At 41.8% G+C, this 19075-nt stretch overlaps 1 protein-coding gene across 4 annotated transcripts in view; it reads left to right on the top strand.

The window, feature by feature from the left end:
- The window catches only part of MACROD2 (mono-ADP ribosylhydrolase 2), a 2059933-nt gene that overhangs the window by 1549883 nt on the left and 490975 nt on the right, over positions 1-19075 (top strand). For all 4 annotated transcript variants that reach the window (XM_066387117.1, XM_066387118.1, XM_066387116.1 and 1 more), the window contains exon 8: positions 3712-3785. In XM_066387117.1, the coding sequence (XP_066243214.1) occupies positions 3712-3785 (74 nt within the window). The remainder of the gene's footprint in view (positions 1-3711; positions 3786-19075) is intronic.

Genomic DNA, 19075 nt, shown 5'->3' with positions numbered 1-19075 from the left:
GTGGTATCTGCCTCCTTAGGGCTTTCACTCTATTAATATTATCAATTAAATATTTACATAATAGGTGTAAAGTTGTGACTCTGATGAGTTCTGCGAAAGGTCCATGGTGGGAGGAAATGATACAACAGGAAGTCACGGGGGGGTCAGAGGAACCTTCCCCTGAGCAGTAATGAGCAGAGGACAAGAAAAGTTAAAATAAGCTAGGAAAAGAGGACAGGAGTGTGATTTCAGGAAAAAGAAACAGCATTAGGCCTTTTGGAAAAAAAGAAAGGCAAAAGGAAGCGCGCCACATTTCAAGGACAGAAAGCACGCCAGTGTGATGAGTTGAGAAAGCAAAGAGCAACAGGGAACGGGAAGAGCCCAGAGAGACAGGGAGGAGCCAGACCATTCAGCAGGGAAACGTTAGCCTCGGTCTGGGGGGTGTTCTGGGGACAGAGGAGCCTTCAAATGCTTATAAAGAGCATTCCTTGGAAAGTAGCTGGGCAAACAAATGAAAGAGAGACCAGGTTCGGAGAGAGACTGCTTCAGTTAATAACGGTAGAATGAAATGTTACATCCAGATCCAGCGTGTGATCTGGAGAGGAGATGGAGTGGAGGCTGTTGCTGCAAATCACCAGGCCAGATGCTAGGTGAGTCACTTCTTGGGTGCTGAAATCACCCAAGGGTTATGGCAAGCCTTGAGGTGGAGAAAACCATAATTCAGTGCCAGAGGCTTTGATGACTGTGGGGAAATGACCAGGAGGTCACATATAATTGAGAACTGACCACTGTTGCCATGGTTCTAAAAGGCCTGTATAATTTCTCTGTGAGGAATTACATCTTCTAAAGGTTAATGCTAATGGCCATTGCAATGGAGAGTGATTACAGTATTTATTAGCTTTATATAGCCCTATAATTTTATGATTTAAGTACTTCTTAAACATATCAAAAAGTTGGAGAGGAATTTTCAGGGAAAGAGAATAAATAAGGAAAACTAAAGAGTAAGTCTAGACAGGCCCTTCAGGGTATATAATGCCATGCCGAGAGGAGGTTGACCCTGTAGGAGTAGAGAGTCCGTAAAGGCTGCTGCTGTTTGGTGTAAGCTTGTGGCATCTCGACTTTAGGAAGGATCACATGCAGGTGGTGTGCTAGGTAGTTTGGAGAAGGGGAGGAGACCAAAGAAGCACAGTTATGAGTTGACTGCCATTGTCGGGATCTTGAAAGAGAACAATCAAAAACACATGTGAGGAAGGGGTGGTGTAAGCTATTTCAAAGGGACAGTGCTTTGAGGACTGAGTTACCAGTGGGAGAACAGTCATGTTATAGAGATTAGTAGAGAAGTAAAGCCATAGGCAGACGCTGAAAAGGCAGGAAGTGGCTGGTTTTGCAGAAGAGTGCTGATTATGTTTCTGGGTCTAGAGCACATTGAGGGGAGGTCTCCTGGTGATTACAGATGCAGGCATTAAACTCAGGGGGAAGGTGAATTGGAAAAGTCCACTGTGCTCAACTGCTAACCACAAATGCCCATGCAGGCCTCCTTGTTTTCCCTCGCAGCCTAGGTACTCCTGCGTTCTTCCCCGTTCTCTTTGCCTCGCCTGGTCCATTCTTGCTGCCCATAAGCTTACTTCTGAGAATGAGGTCTTCCCTGCTCCCCACGTCATAGTTCCCTTCCCCAAACATTCTACTGTTTCTCAGAAAGCCTCCCTTCATCTTGCTCTGTGTCTCTAGATTCTTACTCTCTTCATCTGTGTCCCCACACCCGTCATGCACTTGGCGTGATTTATTGCTGTTCCCTCTTGTCAATTTCCTCCTCCAGACTTTGGACTTTCGAGGACAAGAACTCTTTAAAAAGTATCTGTGTATCTACAATCTTCTGGTTCAATAATTTGTCTAACAAATTAGCTAATGGATTAATTAATTAACAGGTTTTTCTAATTTAAAGGGATTTACACTTTAAAGCCTTCATTTAAGGAAAATGAATGGGGTGAGAGAATTCAAAACAGATCTCTACAATTCCAAATGTCATGGATGAATTTACAAAGTTTCAAGAACTTGTACACATTTTTCATACGACAGCCGTTCTCTCTGTCACATGACGGTGCTTGAGTGGAGCTTGGCACTGCTTCTTGTCACCTTTCCTAATGCACTCTATAACAAAGCAGGCAACAACCTAATTAGAAAAGCAACATATATTCTTGAAAAGGAGGAAAAATAACTCCTCTCTCACATATCTTCTCTAAAAGTCGACTGAGATCTAAACCCATTTGTACAAACTGCTGGAATATGTATTTGCCTTCCAGTGAAGCTGGGTTCTTTCAACTGAGATCGCTCCATGTCAGCAACACCCCCGTCTTTCTGCATCTGCACTGACAATGTCATAGGAGCCTTTCTGACAGGAAGACATCCTCATGGACTTGTCGATGGATGGGGCTGCCCCTGGCTAAAGCAGAGAGGGGAAGGCAAGAAGAAAGCTCATTTTAGGATGCTGGGAATGATATATATTTGATAGATGCTCATAGAAAAAGGAGTCAGGGGAGGTCAAACAGGTAGGAGGAGACATAGTAGGAGGTGGTGCTGAAAATTTCAGGAGGAGAATCTGCAAATCTACAGAAACAGAAAGTAGATTAATAGTTGCTCGGGCTGGGGAGAGTGGTGATTGGGGAGCGACTGTTAATGTGCACTTTGGGAATACCCAATATATTCTGGCATTAGTGGAGATGTTTACACAACTTTGTGGACATATTTAAAAATCACTGAATTGTACACTTGAAAACAATTAAAAAATAAACTTCAAAAAGGGAAGTCCAAGATGGAAGAGATTGAAACCTGAAAAACTAGTCAAGGCCAGCTAATATCAAAGATGAAGACTGACTGAAAGGCTGTGGGATTTGGTGATTAGGAAGCCAGTGGTGAGTAAGGGAGTAGTTTCAATAGAACAGTCATTCCCACTTCTTCTTTCTGCACCATAAATGGTAACTTATAAGGTTATTCCTTCATTCACTGTTATCTCCGTTGTCAGAATGTCTGATGATTCTGCAAGTTCAGGAATGTGTTTGGCTTATATAAGCTATATGGCCATTGTGGGTGAGTCTGTGAAATTCTCATATATGGTCATGCTCACTGGGACATAGTATAAGTGTTAGTCTTCCTGCCCTTCTAAAACCAAACCCACACTACCAAGACAGGTCAATTCATGTTGTCTTAATCTCAAACAGTATTTCCAAAAGCCCTATGAAGCAGGCATTACCTCCTTTGAATTCTGACAATAGCTTTCAAGGGTATGGCTATTTGGCAAGTCATTTGTCCTGTCTCCTGTCAGTTTTTTGATGCAATACTGTTAGCCTTGTGACCCTGGGTCAACCATGTCTGTTCTCTTAGCCATATTTACTGTTTATAAACTGAGAGAAGTAAACCTTAATGTGAGCACACCTTATGAAAAATTTGATGAAATTGCTTTGAAAACTAGTAAACAAATGTAAAAACATGTTTAATTGATATTGTTGTAGAACCGAAGAGACAGTTGAGCTCTTTAGTGCTTTTGGCTTTAGATTGGTGTAGGATGAGCCCCATTCTTGTCTTGGCTGTAAGATCCTTACTAAGGCCTGCCTTCTTCGGTTATAACTGGTTGAATTGAATACTACTTAAGGGAGAAAAATCCAGTATCACACTATGACTGAATTCTGTGTCTTCTTCGTCTTTATTGTTAACGTGCATTATTCTGCTCTTCGCTAGGTTTCCCGAACGAGCCGGCAGCAGTGATTGCACTCAGCACCATCAAGGAATGGCTGGCCAAGAACCACCCTGAGGTAGGGAAAACAGCCCAATCACCTCACATTCAAGATGGTGTCATTTCAGCCTTAATTTTAAAAACAGCAGATAAGTGTATTTTATAAATATCAAGTAGACCCAGTCATTGATTCACAGCTAACCTGACCCAGCTTCATTCGGGTTACAAGGTTGAGGGAGTATTTTATTGTAATTTATTTACTGAAGGGAATGTGTTGATTGGTTATGGTGGTGCCAATGGGCAAAATGATTGGATCCATTTAGCCATGATCTCTTTTTTATATCTTTAAATAGTGTAGCTCTTGTATGTAAGAGTGAGAACAGGACGGATTTCATTAAGATAAAGAGTAAGGGATTGTCTAGTGCCCTTTTCCTTAAAGAATTAAGTTCGCTTGGTTGACAGGAGATTCCTTGTGTACAGTAAATTTGGGGTATCCGGAATTTATTTATAAGTAATCACTTCCATAAAGTGACTTCTGAATGTGAGATTGGAGTGGGATTGGATAATTGACAGCTAAATAATCATGATCAGGATTTTTTTATGAAACTAAATGCTTCCTTCAGAATATTCATTGTGTGTCCTATTCTGCTTATTTAATAAGATCTTTGGGATATTTTTAGTGATGAACAAGAAAATCAATCAAATAAACACAGTAACACAATAAGTAGAGACCCTTACATGTCATAAGTTTTGCAACTAACATCTTATAATAGCAAGTAGGTTTCATACAATGCACAATTTTGTGCATTTTTTTCTTCTGATTTTGTTTCTCTTCTCAGATATTCATATGAATGCTATATAGAATTGTGTTTCATTCATGATGGACCATGAATTGAGTTTTCTCCTTTGGTAGGAAATGTATTATTTGGAAATATTTGGACTTGGAAATGGACTATGGGAGTTTCCTAATGAGAGATAACTCTTGGTGCCTTTGTGTGTTTAAAGAAATAACAGTGTCATTTTCTGCTGTTATAGTAATTTCAATATTTCTAAAACAGATACAGACATTGCTAATCTCAAATAGAATTGAAGACCAAATTGCAAAACATGTGCATATTGCTGCTTATTCTTTCTTTTCCCGCCACTTTGAAAGGTATACATATAACAACTTCAGTTTAGAGGATAATTTTAATAATCTCAAAGAAGCAGATTAAAGAAATCTGATACAGCCAATTTTCATAACATCTTTGATAAGCATTATTTTTATGAGAATCTTATGAAACATCTAGGGTAGGTATTGTATTCTTTATCTTTATCTAGAATCAAAAAGTTAAATCACATACTTGAGCCTCCAAAGTCACAGAGCCAAGAGTCTGACTCAGTCCTCCTGGGCCCCACCATTATTCTTCCTTGGAATGCTTCTAAGGCATGGGAAAGAGTTTTAATCCCTTTGAAAGCTGGTGTCCTCAATACATCTCTTGGTCACACTAAAGACTATCCTCACCTAGATTATCTGCTTTGCAAAACAGAGAAGTAGAAGGTTTCGTGAGTAAAAGTTAATAACTTAGCTAATATATTGATACAAATCTATTATTTTCACTAAAATAATAGGGTGTTCCCCTCAGATGGAAGTTCATATGTGTCACATTGGCATGTGATTGAAGTACACACAACCACACAAAACATCAAGGAGGTGATAATGAAGAGCTAACATGTTGTCCACATTTACAGCTTGTTGATGAGTTTTATTAATCAATTCCCTCTGGTTAACTATCCAGAAAGTAATTTTCCATAGAAATTTGTTAGCTTAGTGTTTCCTACTTTATGATTTTTGCTCTAATTTCCTTCCTAGCCTACTCTGTCTTTGAGTCTGTTTTTTCACTTTCATATCTTTTTCTTGAGTCCCTTGTAGAAAATGTAGATATGTTGAGTTGGAAAACATTGTTTTTGCCATTGCAACTACACATATTCATTGTTTTTTTCTCTTTTAAATGGCTTCTTGTTTCAATATGCATTAGCTAATTTAAACAACTTAACTTGAACAAGTCAAGTCTTATTGAATAAATGGTTTATAAGTGGTAAGACATAAACAAAGCTATACAAATTAATTAGCAATATTTTGTTTTATTTTGTGCTCTGTTAAAAAAACAAACTAGGTTAAGGATTTATGAAAGAGCATTACTTCTTATTCAATTGTTTCTTCAGTGCATTGTTCTTTTGACATCCTGATTGTTAAGCTATTTATTTATTAATTTACTCATTTGATAAATATTTATTAAATCCCAGTCTGCACAAGAAACTTTTTTAAAAACCAAGTACAGAGCACTATAAAAAATATCCACAATTCTTTCTTTACGATGTTCATAGTCTAGGCAAAGAGAAACTTAAATTAAACAAATGAAGAAATAAGATAGCTCAAAGACTACTTTACAGAATAAAACAGGTAATTGTATAGTTAGTTACTGGGAGATGTAGTTTTAAATAATGTAGAGACTGTTCTTTTTTTTTTTTATTTTTTTTTATTTATTTATTTTTTTTCCTGAAGCTGGAAACGGGGAGAGACAGTCAGACAGACTCCCGCATGCGCCCGACCGGGATCCACCCGGCACGCCCACCATGGGGCGACGCTCTGCCCACCAGGGGGCGATGCTCTGCCCATCCTGGGCATCGCTATATTGCGACCAGAGCCGCGCTAGCGCCTGAGGCAGAGGCCACAGAGCCATCCCCAGCGCCCGGGCCATCTTTGCTCCAATGGAGCCTTGGCTGCGGGAGGGGAAGAGAGAGACAGAGAGGAAAGCGCGGCGGAGGGGTGGAGAAGCAAATGGGCGCTTCTCCTATGTGCCCTGGCCGGGAATCGAACCCGGGTCCTCCACACGCTAGGCCGACGCTCTACCGCTGAGCCAACCGGCCAGGGCGAGACTGTTCTGAGGACATAATCTTGGCAAAAAAATTTGTATGACAGGAAAGAACAAGGCAATGCAAACAGAGATCTTGAAGTAGAACATTCCACATACAGGGAACAGCAACAGAGAATCCTGAGAGAAGAATGAATTTACTGATTGCAAGGAATGGTAAGAAAGAGTGGTTGAAGAGAGATGAAAGAATGGCAGGAGACAAATTTGGACAGATAGGCAGTGGTCAGATCACAGAGTGTTGGGGTTGATTGAGAGACTTTGCTTTTTATTCTAAGTCTAATTGGAAGTTGTTGAGGGTTTGGGTAAAAAACAGCATAATTGGATTTACCTTTAAAATTAGAGATTATGGCTCCTGCTTGAAGAATGAATGGATTTGAGAGAGGTCAGAGTAGAAAAGGAAGAGTGATTAAGAGGCTTCTACAGTAAATTCAGTCAAGAAATGATTTGGGGTTTTTTTTGGTGGGGGGAACAGTGATGGTGGAAGAGGAGCTGACATCATTGGGTTTGGAATATACAAATTAGGGGATATTTTATAGCTTCATATTCATTTTGAAATATCCTCTAATTTTTGTGAGCAGTATATTTTGACAGTAGAGCCAAATGACTTAGGGGTTGTTTACAGGTAGGCTGGCTTATACTGCAGTTATAAACAACCTTCAAACCTCAGTGCCATAGAGCAGTAAAGGAAATGATGCATATAAGATTCCCTGATGTTTCATTGTCCAAAGCAAGGCACCAAGGGGACAGGGAAATGCGATTTTCACATACATTCAGAATAGAGGCTACTGGATATCAATGAACAGTGGTTATGTCAATCATAGTCATAACTCAGATGAGGTGTATGAGGTGTCTGAGAACCATGATAAATTTTGGTGCAGTTACTGAGAAACTTGGTAAAGGGGCATGTTTATACATATAAATATATTTAAATATAGAGAAAATAAGTCTTAGGTTGCACACAGTTAAGTCTGAGATGATTTTAGATATGGAATGATTTCAAATAGAATGTTGAAGATTTGAGTCTGAAGATCAGGAAAAAAGTCAGAACTAAAGACATGATAAAATTGATCAGATAATTATAACTTTGACTTGGGTTTGGGTCTTAATTTGAGATTTGTTGCAAGAAATAGAAACACACTGAACCTAACTTATATAAAGGAAAATACAGTGCATAAATGAACTATATAAAAGATCTTGAAGTTCAAGGGCTGGAACTAGAGCAGCGTCTCATGAGTGGCTGGAATTACAAACAATAAATTCAAGAAGAAACACGTAGTTCATTCTTCTCCCAACTTCTCTCTCAACCTCTCTCATATCTCTGTTGCATTATTATTATTATTATTATTATTATTATTATTGCACATTATCTTCCCTACTTGCTCACCTGTTTAACATGGCCCCATCATGAATAAGTTTACCAATTCATGGCTCAGTCAGCCCTCCTAAAGCAAGGCTGGGTGGGGTTGAGCTTGGTGGGCAAAGTTGCATCTTCTGGGATTTTCAGCTGGTCATGTCCTCTGCAATTTTCCTTTGAAAATATAGAAAATCCATGTAATATGACCATCTTATCAGACACCATATGTTCCTCTGTCAGATAAATATATCATTCAACGGTACACATCTTCATGATTTTTTACCATGTTGATAATTTATATCATAGCAAGCCTTCACATCTAATCCTTTACTTACTATCTGATTTCTAAACCCTGAAAAGGGTTTCTAAATCCAGAAAAGGATACTTCATGTCTTTTCCAAATCTCTAGCTGACTTAATTTAAGTGCACCAATTACCCTCAGCTAGTGTGGCTAGATATTTTCCTATCCAGAGGTCTGACTGGAGCACTGGGGCCCAGTGGATAGGACTGTCACCCACCATCCACTTGCTTCCTTCACCTGAAGTCGGAGCTGCGAGGAGGCGGTTGTCAGCACATATTTAAGGGTCCGTGGGGACTGGCGGGAGCCCAGCTGAACACACAGCACAGTCGGCTGTGACTGCCGTGGCTGGAGCAGAGGAGGGGGAACAGTCCTCTAATGAACAGAGGAAGGAGAATCCTCAGGAGGCTATATTTGGGGCACAAAAATGACTCACCAGAACTAAAAGGTAAAATGACTTCTGACGGAAAAAATAAAAATAAAATAAAAACAAGAAAAAATATTCACTACCGGCATTGAGGTATTGCTCTGAGAAGACCAGAGAGATGAATGAGCTTACCAGACGGAACAGAAATACAAAGACATGGAGATGAGGACTGAAGAGCCGAGCTACGTGGCAGGGAGACCCAGGGATCAAACAAGAGGTGGGCAAGGATGACGCTTTCCCACTGGCATTTTCAGGTAAGCTCAGAATTAAGGACTTCTGAGTTCAAAAAAATCAAAAGAAAAGACTTATCCGTTTGCTATATAAAAAAATAATTGACAGTGTGTACCACGATAACCTTTCCATAAGTGCCCATTTTTCTCAAGTAAAAACTTTATTACAGAGACAGGTGAGCCAAATAAGGGCCTTGATAGAAATGCGAGGCGGAAACGTGGCCCGGACTCCCGACTAGGGATGGCTGCTCTGTGTTATCGCCTGCAGTTTCGTGCGGTCCTCATTTTTCGTGCCATCTAAATATATCAGTCCCGGTGAAATAGCGATTTCCCCCCTCCACAGCTCGGAGCCACCCCTTTCATAGCGAGAAGTTAGCTAAGAGATGCTTTTACAGTGCCTGTTCTGTGGCTGTCCCAGGGGACCCTGCGGCATCTGGTTATTGGTCTCCGGGGAGGTGCACACAGTGTTTGTGCCGTTCTCCATAGGAAACAGCAGAAGGAAGGGATGGCTTTCAGCTCTGAGAGCTACCACGGCCTAGTGTTATGAGGTCTCTCCCACTTATGGAGCTCCAGTACTTTCAGACACGCAAAGCTGCAGGCTTCCTGCCGCACTTGGCATTAGTGTTAAGTCTCCCAGAAGCGCATCTCAGGGTAAGGTTCTCAGATGAAGGTTTGGAGCTGGCAGACCGGTGGTTTCCTGGGTGCTTTTAAATGTGCAATTCCTCAAGTACTAATCAAGCCTCGGTTGTAGTCTGACAAAAACTTGACCTCTCCCCCCTGCCCACCCCGCCCTGCTCCAACGGTAAAGCAGCAGGTCAACAGGCAGAAGCATGGCATTCTGAGAGGCTAATGAAGTCTGTGGCCGTGTGCGGGCGTCCAGACCGAGGGCTGTGGTTCACCCGACCACAACAGGCTTCGCTGAATCTCCGCATTTCCCAGATCTTTCCCATTCTGTGGAAAAAAAGACGTTCTCCACTAATCTAATCTAATCTCTAATCTCCTCCTTCATGCCAACAGCCCCCTCGGCCACAAGCAGACCTCCTGGTACTGGGGTGGGCTAATTTAATGGAAGAGCTTTTCATTCATCTTTGAAGTCCCATAGTGGCCACCTGGCTTGACTTGGGTATCGTTAAGTGGAAATAGGCCCAGCTCTGCATTTTTTAAAACAAAACCAGTTTTCTTCTATAGAGAAGAAAGATGGAGGTTTTCTCTCATTACATGCAGAATTTGGGCTTCTGTCAAACATATATTTTTTTAACTGTGTTTTTAGCACAAACGGATCATTGTTCAAAATGTTAGATGTCATCTCCTTGTCACTGAAATTGTTTGCTCTGTGCCTTCTAACGGAAACAGGGCACCTTGATATTGCTGTGTGTCACTCTCAGCCGTGCGCCTACCGACGTGACAGGGCCTCCCGAGATGTTGCACGTGGGTTGTATTGCATTGAGGCAGATGTCCAGTGCTGCAGCTTGTCACGAGCAAAGGTACCAGACCTTACCCAGTATGGTCTAGACCTCAAGGTCAAGTGATGGTAGCCAGAGAACAAAATTAGTTTTGAGTTCATCCTTGGTGTCCTTTAGTAGTAAAGATATTGATTTATGCAGTGTGGAAGCAATTAACACTGTCACCCTTCCCTGCCTTACAACCTTCATATACACAACCCACAAAGTATTAAAAAAGGTGAACGGATTCCTCTACTCGAGAAAACTGAATCAGGAGTCCATTAAAGAAACGCGGGTTCAGACCTCTAAAAGGTCTGTGTGCTACCTGCGTGTTAATTTGACAAGATCAGGGAGGGAGAGAGTCACTTGTTTCTTCACTAAGGATCACAAAGGAATCATTGCATCTTAGCTTTTGGTGCCAAGAGTTTTTCCCCCCTTCCTGGCAGAAGCCTTTGAACATATGCAGTGTTAAAAATGGTTGGGTTTTTCCTTTTTTATTTTTTTTCAGAATTACATTATGGATCACCAAAAAAACCCCAGTGTGGGGCCTGCCTTATGTCTCTGACATGAAACGCCTTAGGATCTTTGTGGTACTTAAAAGGGGAGCTTAAATGAAACATAAAATGATACATTACTGATGGGAAAATTATATCCTTCATGTCAACTTTCAATTCCTGTGAATGATTTTTTTACAGAAATGCAAAACACATAACAAGCCGTCCCTCACCTCTGCACAGTGCAGGGGTGCGGTTAACACGTGGGGACCTGGGAGGACGTGAAGTGCCCAGCGTCCTCTCTGAGCAATGTCTCTTTCTCTCTCTAAGCATCATTTGAGAATCTCTGTCAGCCTCCATTTTTGGTGCAATAGGTGTGTGTTTGGAAAAATAAGTTCCATCTTAAAATACATTCTGTGCAGGATGGTGGTTATGGCAATAATAATTATCCCTCTAATATGCTGCTGTAAAAATGTATCCTTTGACTAGCCCAAGCATGGTCTTCAGGTGGATCCCATGATGCTCATCAGCTGTGACATAACTGAAGAAAATGATTCCCAGACTTTCCACATATGCCATGCTTTTCTGGCTCGTTAGCTTGTTTTCTCTCTCCCTCCATCTATCTTCTTTCCTACCTTCTTTCCTCCTTCTTTCCCTCCATCTCCCTCCCCAACATCCTCTCCCTCTTTTTCACACACACACACACACACACACACACACACTGCCTTCCCAGTTTCAGGCTGTCTTTGTTGAGATTTGTGACAGGCTGACATCGGTGGCCATAAGTGAGTTGCATCTCTTTACTTTATGACTCTAAATTCCCATTGTTAGAGTGAAAGCCACACCCTAAGGAAGCTTCTACCTTAACTCGGTGAGAGCGTTCAAGTGCTCATGTGACCATGGACTGTCCCACGTGTGAGCTTGCCAGTGGGCACACCGCTCACCTCTCTGTCACCACACTGCTTTGGCATCTATTCACAACACCACACACAAGGTCTTGGAGCCAGAGATTAGAGCCTCTCACTCTTGCCTCCAAGCTCCATAACCCCGTTCCTGTCCATTAAAAGCACAATGTGTGGAATAATATAAATTTTGCCAGTTCGTCAGGATGCCCAGGGTGGGATGGCTTTGATCAGACACTTTTAGGCATTAAGGTAAGGCTTCCCAAGCATCCTTTTCCCTCGTCTTATTCTTTGTGGAGAGCTCTTAGAAGTCTATTAATTTTTGTTCACCTGGCAGGGGATGTCTGGATAATCAAGGTCCTAGGGTGCTCTAGGGACACCAACCAATAGTACCATGTGATTTCAGGCGGCTTGTCGATATCTGTCCTGAGCTGTAATCACACATGTCCTCCGCTGCCAGCTGTCTTTAACCCAGCACTGCCCTTTATGCCCCCATTGCTCTGCCTTGGGGGAGGGACAGAATTATGTTTCATTACATGTGGGAAATATATTTGTATATATACCACTAGGTCTGGGGACTCTAGGGGTTCTAGGAGCTGCAGCGTAGGTATGTGAACTCGCTAAAGACAGAAGGGAGACTGATACTTTTCTGGCTTCACTGTGTCCCCTGGCCGGTGTTTGGGACACGTACATCATGTGCTTTTATGACACATGCTATTACATCTTCACAAAACTTCCTTCAAGGTAGATATTTTATCTTTAGTTCTGCAGATATGGTAGTTGAAGTTCAGGTAGTTGAAGTTCAACTAGTTGGGCACATTCATGTTCTCCTCTGACCCTGTTTCTTTGGCCAGTGACAATGAGTCCAGAATTGAACATCTTACCTGAACTTAGCCACTCAAAGTACATTTGTGGACATGGGATCCAAAATAGTTGATGAGAGCCTTTCCCTGGGACATTTTTGCAAACTGCAGTTAAGAAAGGAAACTTAAGGTTCACTGGGGGGTGAAGCTGAGCGATGTGGGTTCTGGAGCTGACAGTAGCCATCCTCCCTGCCATCCTGGGTGGGGTGTGGGAGTGGAGGGTGGGGGGCGGCTCTGTTTTAGGAGAACATTTGCTGAATATGTCAGTCACGGTTGGATGGTTGGCAGTCATAGAGCCCATTCTGTGGGCTTGAGTGAAGAATCAAAACTGAGGCAAAATATGGTATATTTTAGCAAAACAGAATGGCCCCCTAGTTTTAGTTTTAACAAGTCAAGCTAATAATTTTCTTTTTTTTTTCTTTCTTTGTATTTTTCTGAAGCTGGAAATGGGGAGGCAGTCAGACTCCTGCATGTGCCCGACCGGGATCCACCCGGCATGCCCACCAGGGGGCGATGCTCTGCCCATCTGGGGTGTCGCTCTGTTGCAACCAGAGCCATTCTAGTGCCTGAGGCAGAGGCCACGGAGCCATTCTCAGCGCCCGGGCCAACTTTGCTCCAATGGAGCCTTGGCTGCAGGAGGGGAAGAGAGAGACAGAGAGGAAGGAGAGGGGGAAGGGTGGAGAAGCAGATGAGCACTTCTCCTGTGTGCCCTGGCTGGGAATCAAACCCGGGACTCCTGCATGCCAGGCTGATGCTCTACCACTGAGCCAACCGGCCAGGGCAATAATTTTCAACTAAAGCAAAGGGACGGTGAGAAGCATTTGGGAGGCTTCTCTCCCACCCCCCACCAAACCCTGTTTTAAAGAGTTGATTCTACCCCTTTCAGAGAGTCCTGCTTGTTGAACTGCTGCTTTTGATGGGACTATTCCAGGACCTTCAAATATGTTGGGTTAGAAAAACATTTAGTCACTATTGTCAATAGTAAAATGAGTAATAGCTCTTTTAATAATTTGGTCTTTCATGCAGGGGGCAAATCAACATATTATTTTTTTACTGATGGCTGTATCTTCCTCCTTACTCACTGTAACCTGGAGATGAGAAACATGTAAGTTTTAATGGAAGCCAGTCCTGGGTAGAAACTAAGTCACACAAGACAGATACACTTGAAAGAGAAAGGGTCCCTTTGCAAAGTATGACTTGTAAGTCTATAAGACTGGAATAGCTTGCAAGCCTGCAGGGTTGGACCAGCAGGGTCCCAGTATCACAGTAGCTTGTATCATCATCCATGCAACCAGAAAGGGAATTCTGGTTTCCGGGATCCAGGTGGGAGCAGGTACATTGCCCTTCACCACTGACAGTTATTGTCTCAAAGAGGCAGTTGGTGTAAAGATAAGAATGTTGAAACAAGAGTCAGGAAATGTAGGCTCTAATCAGATTCTTTCACTTTCTTTGAGAACCTCAGACTATTCTCTTGGTCTCTCTGGGCTCCTCATCTGTAAAAAGGGGAGGGCAGGCCATGGAGGCCGGAGCAACTCCACTGATGCAACCAAAATCTTGTCTGCGCCCAGCCATCACAGCACAATCAGGCCAATGGAAATCTTGATTCTCGCCGATTCTCCAGGCTCTTCAGGTTACATACCACGGATAAAGCAGCATTTTTTCATAGGCTATCTGGATGCCTTTAAGAAGATTTTCAATTTTTATATGTATCTTTGGAGTCAATTTTAACAACCTTGACCTTGACCCATTTAGTGTAAAAGGAAGGTTGTCGTGCTGGGTTTTTTTGTTGTTGTTGTTGTTATTGTTTGGGTTTTTTTTTTTTTTTTTTGGCAAATGATCTGAATTATATGGTGCTTTCAAAATAGCCAAACTTTGTAATTCCTTATGTAATTAAAGCTTCTGATGATTGGAGTGATGTGATATTTTTATAAATAGAAAATAAACCTCAGAGCATGTGGTTGGCTCTCCATCAGACTCAGGGATATAAAGGACCCTGAGAGGTCCTACAGAAGGACTATCCATAGCCATTTTCATGAGCTAGAAGCATGTGCCTTTCTTTTTCCTAGGTAGGGAAAAAAAACAACCTTTGCTTTGCCTTTCACTTTAACTGACCAGGACTCAGGTACTTCTCTGATTGAATGGAAGATCAGCAGTCCTGCTACTGTCAGCTAACTCAAATCGGGGAAGAACGAAAAAGGTTCTTTCTCATTCTAGTGGTATTCAGTGATTTGCTTATGAGAAGTGGTCTCAGTTGGGACTCTGTTTTAGATGGAAGCTATGGGCCGAGCTGTAACCATCTCACTGTTGTCTCTCCTAATGCATTTAGACATAGAGGTGGCCTCTATAAACACCAGACCTCCTTTGATTATGATATTGGTACTCACTATAGTAAGAGACATGAGTAGCTCTGGCAAAATGATCATTTCTTTAATCTCTTGGCTCTTCTCATAGTAGAAGAAACCTCACATAAGTGTGGACATACAGACGCACAGCATCAGATTTGGCTAATGAAATAAATCAGGGGTAAAAGCTGGTTTGGAGGGGCTGGATTACCAGCACCCTGACTTGCTAACATGCCCCTCTCAATCAGATAAAGTCCTTCTCATTCCTATTTTGTGACTCTTAGAAGTCCTATCACATGGGAACCTGAGGGGAGAGAAGTAAGCTGTAGTGTCTTCATTCCACACCAGGGAGCCTCCATATTTAGTGAAGAGACTATTGAGTTGAATGAAGCAGCAATAGAAGGATACTGAAATATTTAAATTCCTAAACCCACGTTGAATTCATGTTTCTAAAACCTGCTCATAATGAAGTGTTCATATTTGTGATCCCATGTTTGGAGGCTCAAGGCAAGGAAGTGAGAGCTTTAGGTATATGCTGAACTACTGCTCTTAGACTTGGTTCTGTAGCAAGTGTTGTAAAAACCTGGCATCTTACCTTCTGAGCAGCAGAGAAGTGATGTTCCGTGCACAATAAGGGCTGCCTGTACATATAGCTACTGCTATGGGCATTCTTTACAAAAAGACAGAGATAAGGGGGAGAGAGAGAGAATTAAGTGATATAATTTATTTTCAGTTTCATAATAAACCTTTGCCTGAGATAAGACACAGATGTATTTTTCTTTGAATTTGTCCCAATTCTTGTGTTTCTTAGCTTCTTTCTGCATTGGTGTGATGCTAGTACATAGGCTTTTTGTTTTTGTTGTTGCTTCCCTGACAGTTCTTAAATATTAGTCAAAATTTCATTGTTGTCCAATGTCAACTTAAAATAACTCCAGTAATCTCTTCTAATGCTGGAGGAAAAACGGCCTTTGTTGGATTTATTGAGAAATGTTTCATTTTCCAACACTAGGCCTTTAAAAAAAAAAAAAGTTGAAAGAATAATTTTGCCAGCGTGAGATTTTCACTTTATGTGCTGACTTTAGAAGCCTGAGAATAACTCAGCTGCATTTATTTTACAACACAAACAGTAGCTGTGTTTAACTAGCAGATTTCCCCTTGGTCTGGGCTGTTTTTCCTGCCTTATTATACACTGAAGAGTACCTCTAATGGCTCAGGTGTTGTGAAGCTTGTCAGAGGGACAGAGGTCTGGGAATAGGGAGATTCCAAGAAATGTTACAATCATTCTGGAACTGTTTCTTATAAATAAAATATGGCCAAAATGACCTGCGAAATAATTAAATCAGATAACCAGGCTATCCACTACATCTACTACATTGAAATATCCGGAAGGAACAGCGGCTTTTATTTAAAAAATTTTTTTTCCAGCTGGTGGTTGAGAATGATTAAACCAGTTACTCTCAAGGATATTTCCAGCTAGAGCATGCCAAGCTCCAAGCTCATATCCATTCTCTTTAACGTGGAAAAGGATCTTCTATGTGAGAACTATGAAAGCAAATGCCCTTCTCTACCAGCACATTACTAGCCTCCTAACAAGTCTTTAGGGGCCTCATGTGGTGTGGGATGTATTACTGGAAGGTTTTAGAGTGACCACCATGGCCTTCCTACTGATGAGCACTTGTTTCTTCAGTCCCGTGATCCCCTTTGACATGAATTGGTAGAGAAATGAGTTTGATGATGTCTAAATATAACATGTAACTTCAATTCACATGAAGTGTTCATGGGATTTACTAGCCAACTTCCTGTGGCTAGTAGGCAACTTCCCTGCATATAGTGGGGGCTTTTTGCTTTCTTTTATAAAGCATTTAATGGCATTACAATATCCTTTTTATAGTAACCATTGTCTCTGACTCTGTGTTCAGATAACTCCATGCATAAACTAGTAAAAGTTGTCAGTATATACAATTGAATCATCATTTGAGTAATTATTGTAGTCAGATTGTAAAAGAAAGCCAACAGGTTTATCTCTTGGATTTTGGGTACACACATTTGTTTCTGAAAAACTTTTTGAGAATGAAGCGCTCAGTCACATGAAGCAAATGTGTCTTCCCTGGGCAAGAGGGCATGGTTCAGCATGATGGAAGGAGATGCTTCTCTACTTGGTACCCGGATGTCCTCCATGGGAGCCAGTTTCCACCACTCACCCACGGATTGACCCTGGACATACCGGTATGTGTGGCCCACGATGTGTCCAGAATCTCCCGCCATTGACAAATGAATTTCCTGTGTAAGAATGAAAAAATGAACCGCTATACAAAAATTAATTGCTGAAAATACTAACTGCCTTCACATCTTCTGCTGTCGGAATTTTACTCTGAAAACAATTAGAGCATGATGGGTTGTGTTTGACAGTCCAAATTGAGCTACAAATGACCTGAGTGAGCTTCAGCTAAGCTCAGGGCAACTCAGGAATGTATTAAGTTGAGTAATCATCTCATCTGTTTTTCCACTGGGTTCAGTGACATCCATAAAGTTCATTTTTCTAAGAAGTTTTTTCACTCTACAAATTTAAACTCAAGGCAAATAGGATCCATGTGTTCCTGATTCATTTGCACCAACTCATCAAAACACTCTTTTCTTTATAAGTTATTGAATGCCCACAGAGGGTTTTGTTTTGTTTTTTCATGTAAGTTCTTTTAAGCCTTTCTGTCTAGAGGCAGGAAATGGCCATTTGCCAGGGGGGGAGTGAACCCCCCAAATAGTCACGTTCTGTTCAGGAAGCAAAGGAAAAAGAAACCGTATTCCCTATTTTCCAAGTACAGTCAGCAAATGGCTTTCCTTAGAGGGTGGGGATGAATGTGTATTGTGAAATGTATTATTAGTAAATGTATTGAATATGTAATTAAAGAAATTCCATGAGGTACTTGGAGTGGGAATGGGAGTTAAATTGCTCCCATCATTATCTTACCTGTGACACTCGTCTGTGCAGTCGGCTATCCCAAAAGTAGAGAATCTTGAACTGGTGAAACGTGAAGCATCTTCAGTGTGCATAGCAGCGGTTATGTATGCATGTGTGTGTGCTGTGTGTGTGCACATGTGTGTGTTTAATCCAAGGGAAAAGCCTTGATAAGAACGTGTTGACCAAATGAATGTTTTACATTGTTTCACACAAGGTTGGAGCTGAAGATGCATGAAGCCAGCCCATCTGTCTCATACAGGCTTCTTTTTCTTTTCTTTTTTGTATTTTTCTGAAGTGAGAAGTAGGGAGGCAGAGAGATAGACTCCCACATGCACCTGACAAGGATCCACCTGACATGTCCACCAGGGGGAGATGCTCTGCCCATCTGGGGCGTCACTCTGGTGTGACCGGAACCATTCTAGCACCTGAGGCAGAGGCCATGGAGCCATCCTCAGCACCTGGGCCAACTTTGCTCCAATGGAACCTTAGATGCAGAAAGGGAAAAGAGAGATAGAGAGAAAGGAGAGGGGGAAGGGTGGAGAAGCAGATGGATGCTTCTCCTGTGTGCCCTAGCTGGGATTTCAACCCGGGACTTCCATATGCTGGGCCTACACTCTACCACTGAGCCAACTGGCCAGGGCCAGACATTTATTTTGGTGTCAAGTTTTGATGATGTTAATAGTTTTTGGGTTTTTTTTATTTCACTGGACCCTAAATTACGATTCAGCCTTGATCTCCATGCCTACCCAGTAATGAACACCAGAGTGAGAACCCAGCTCCCTGTGCAGAGCTCCAGGCAGTCCCAGGTGTGGGCAGGACAGGGGAAAATCCTACCCTTCATCCATGGGTGGATGGCATTGTGGTAGGGTTAGGCAGCACTCAGCTATTGCCTGAACTAGAAAGCTTATTTGAGGGGCAAACTAGAAGAAAACAAAGATTTCTAGAAGCTCATCCCCCATTGTGAGCCGCTGACTAGTTGATGTGCAGCTGGTATGCTCATGGCCTAATCCCCACAGAGACTCCTGGGATTTCAATCAGGGAACTAAGGGCTTTAGGGAGCCACATTATCTACTAGTAGATTTAAATCAATCTACTTTTAAATTCTTTGTTTTAATCTAGCCGATAATGTCAATATTTCTATTCAGG

Source organism: Saccopteryx leptura, chromosome 5 (genome assembly GCF_036850995.1).
Source record: "Saccopteryx leptura isolate mSacLep1 chromosome 5, mSacLep1_pri_phased_curated, whole genome shotgun sequence".
Taxonomy (NCBI): domain Eukaryota; kingdom Metazoa; phylum Chordata; class Mammalia; order Chiroptera; family Emballonuridae; genus Saccopteryx; species Saccopteryx leptura.
Note: the sequence above shows the minus strand (reverse complement) of the source record. Positions and strands in the feature narration are given on the sequence as shown.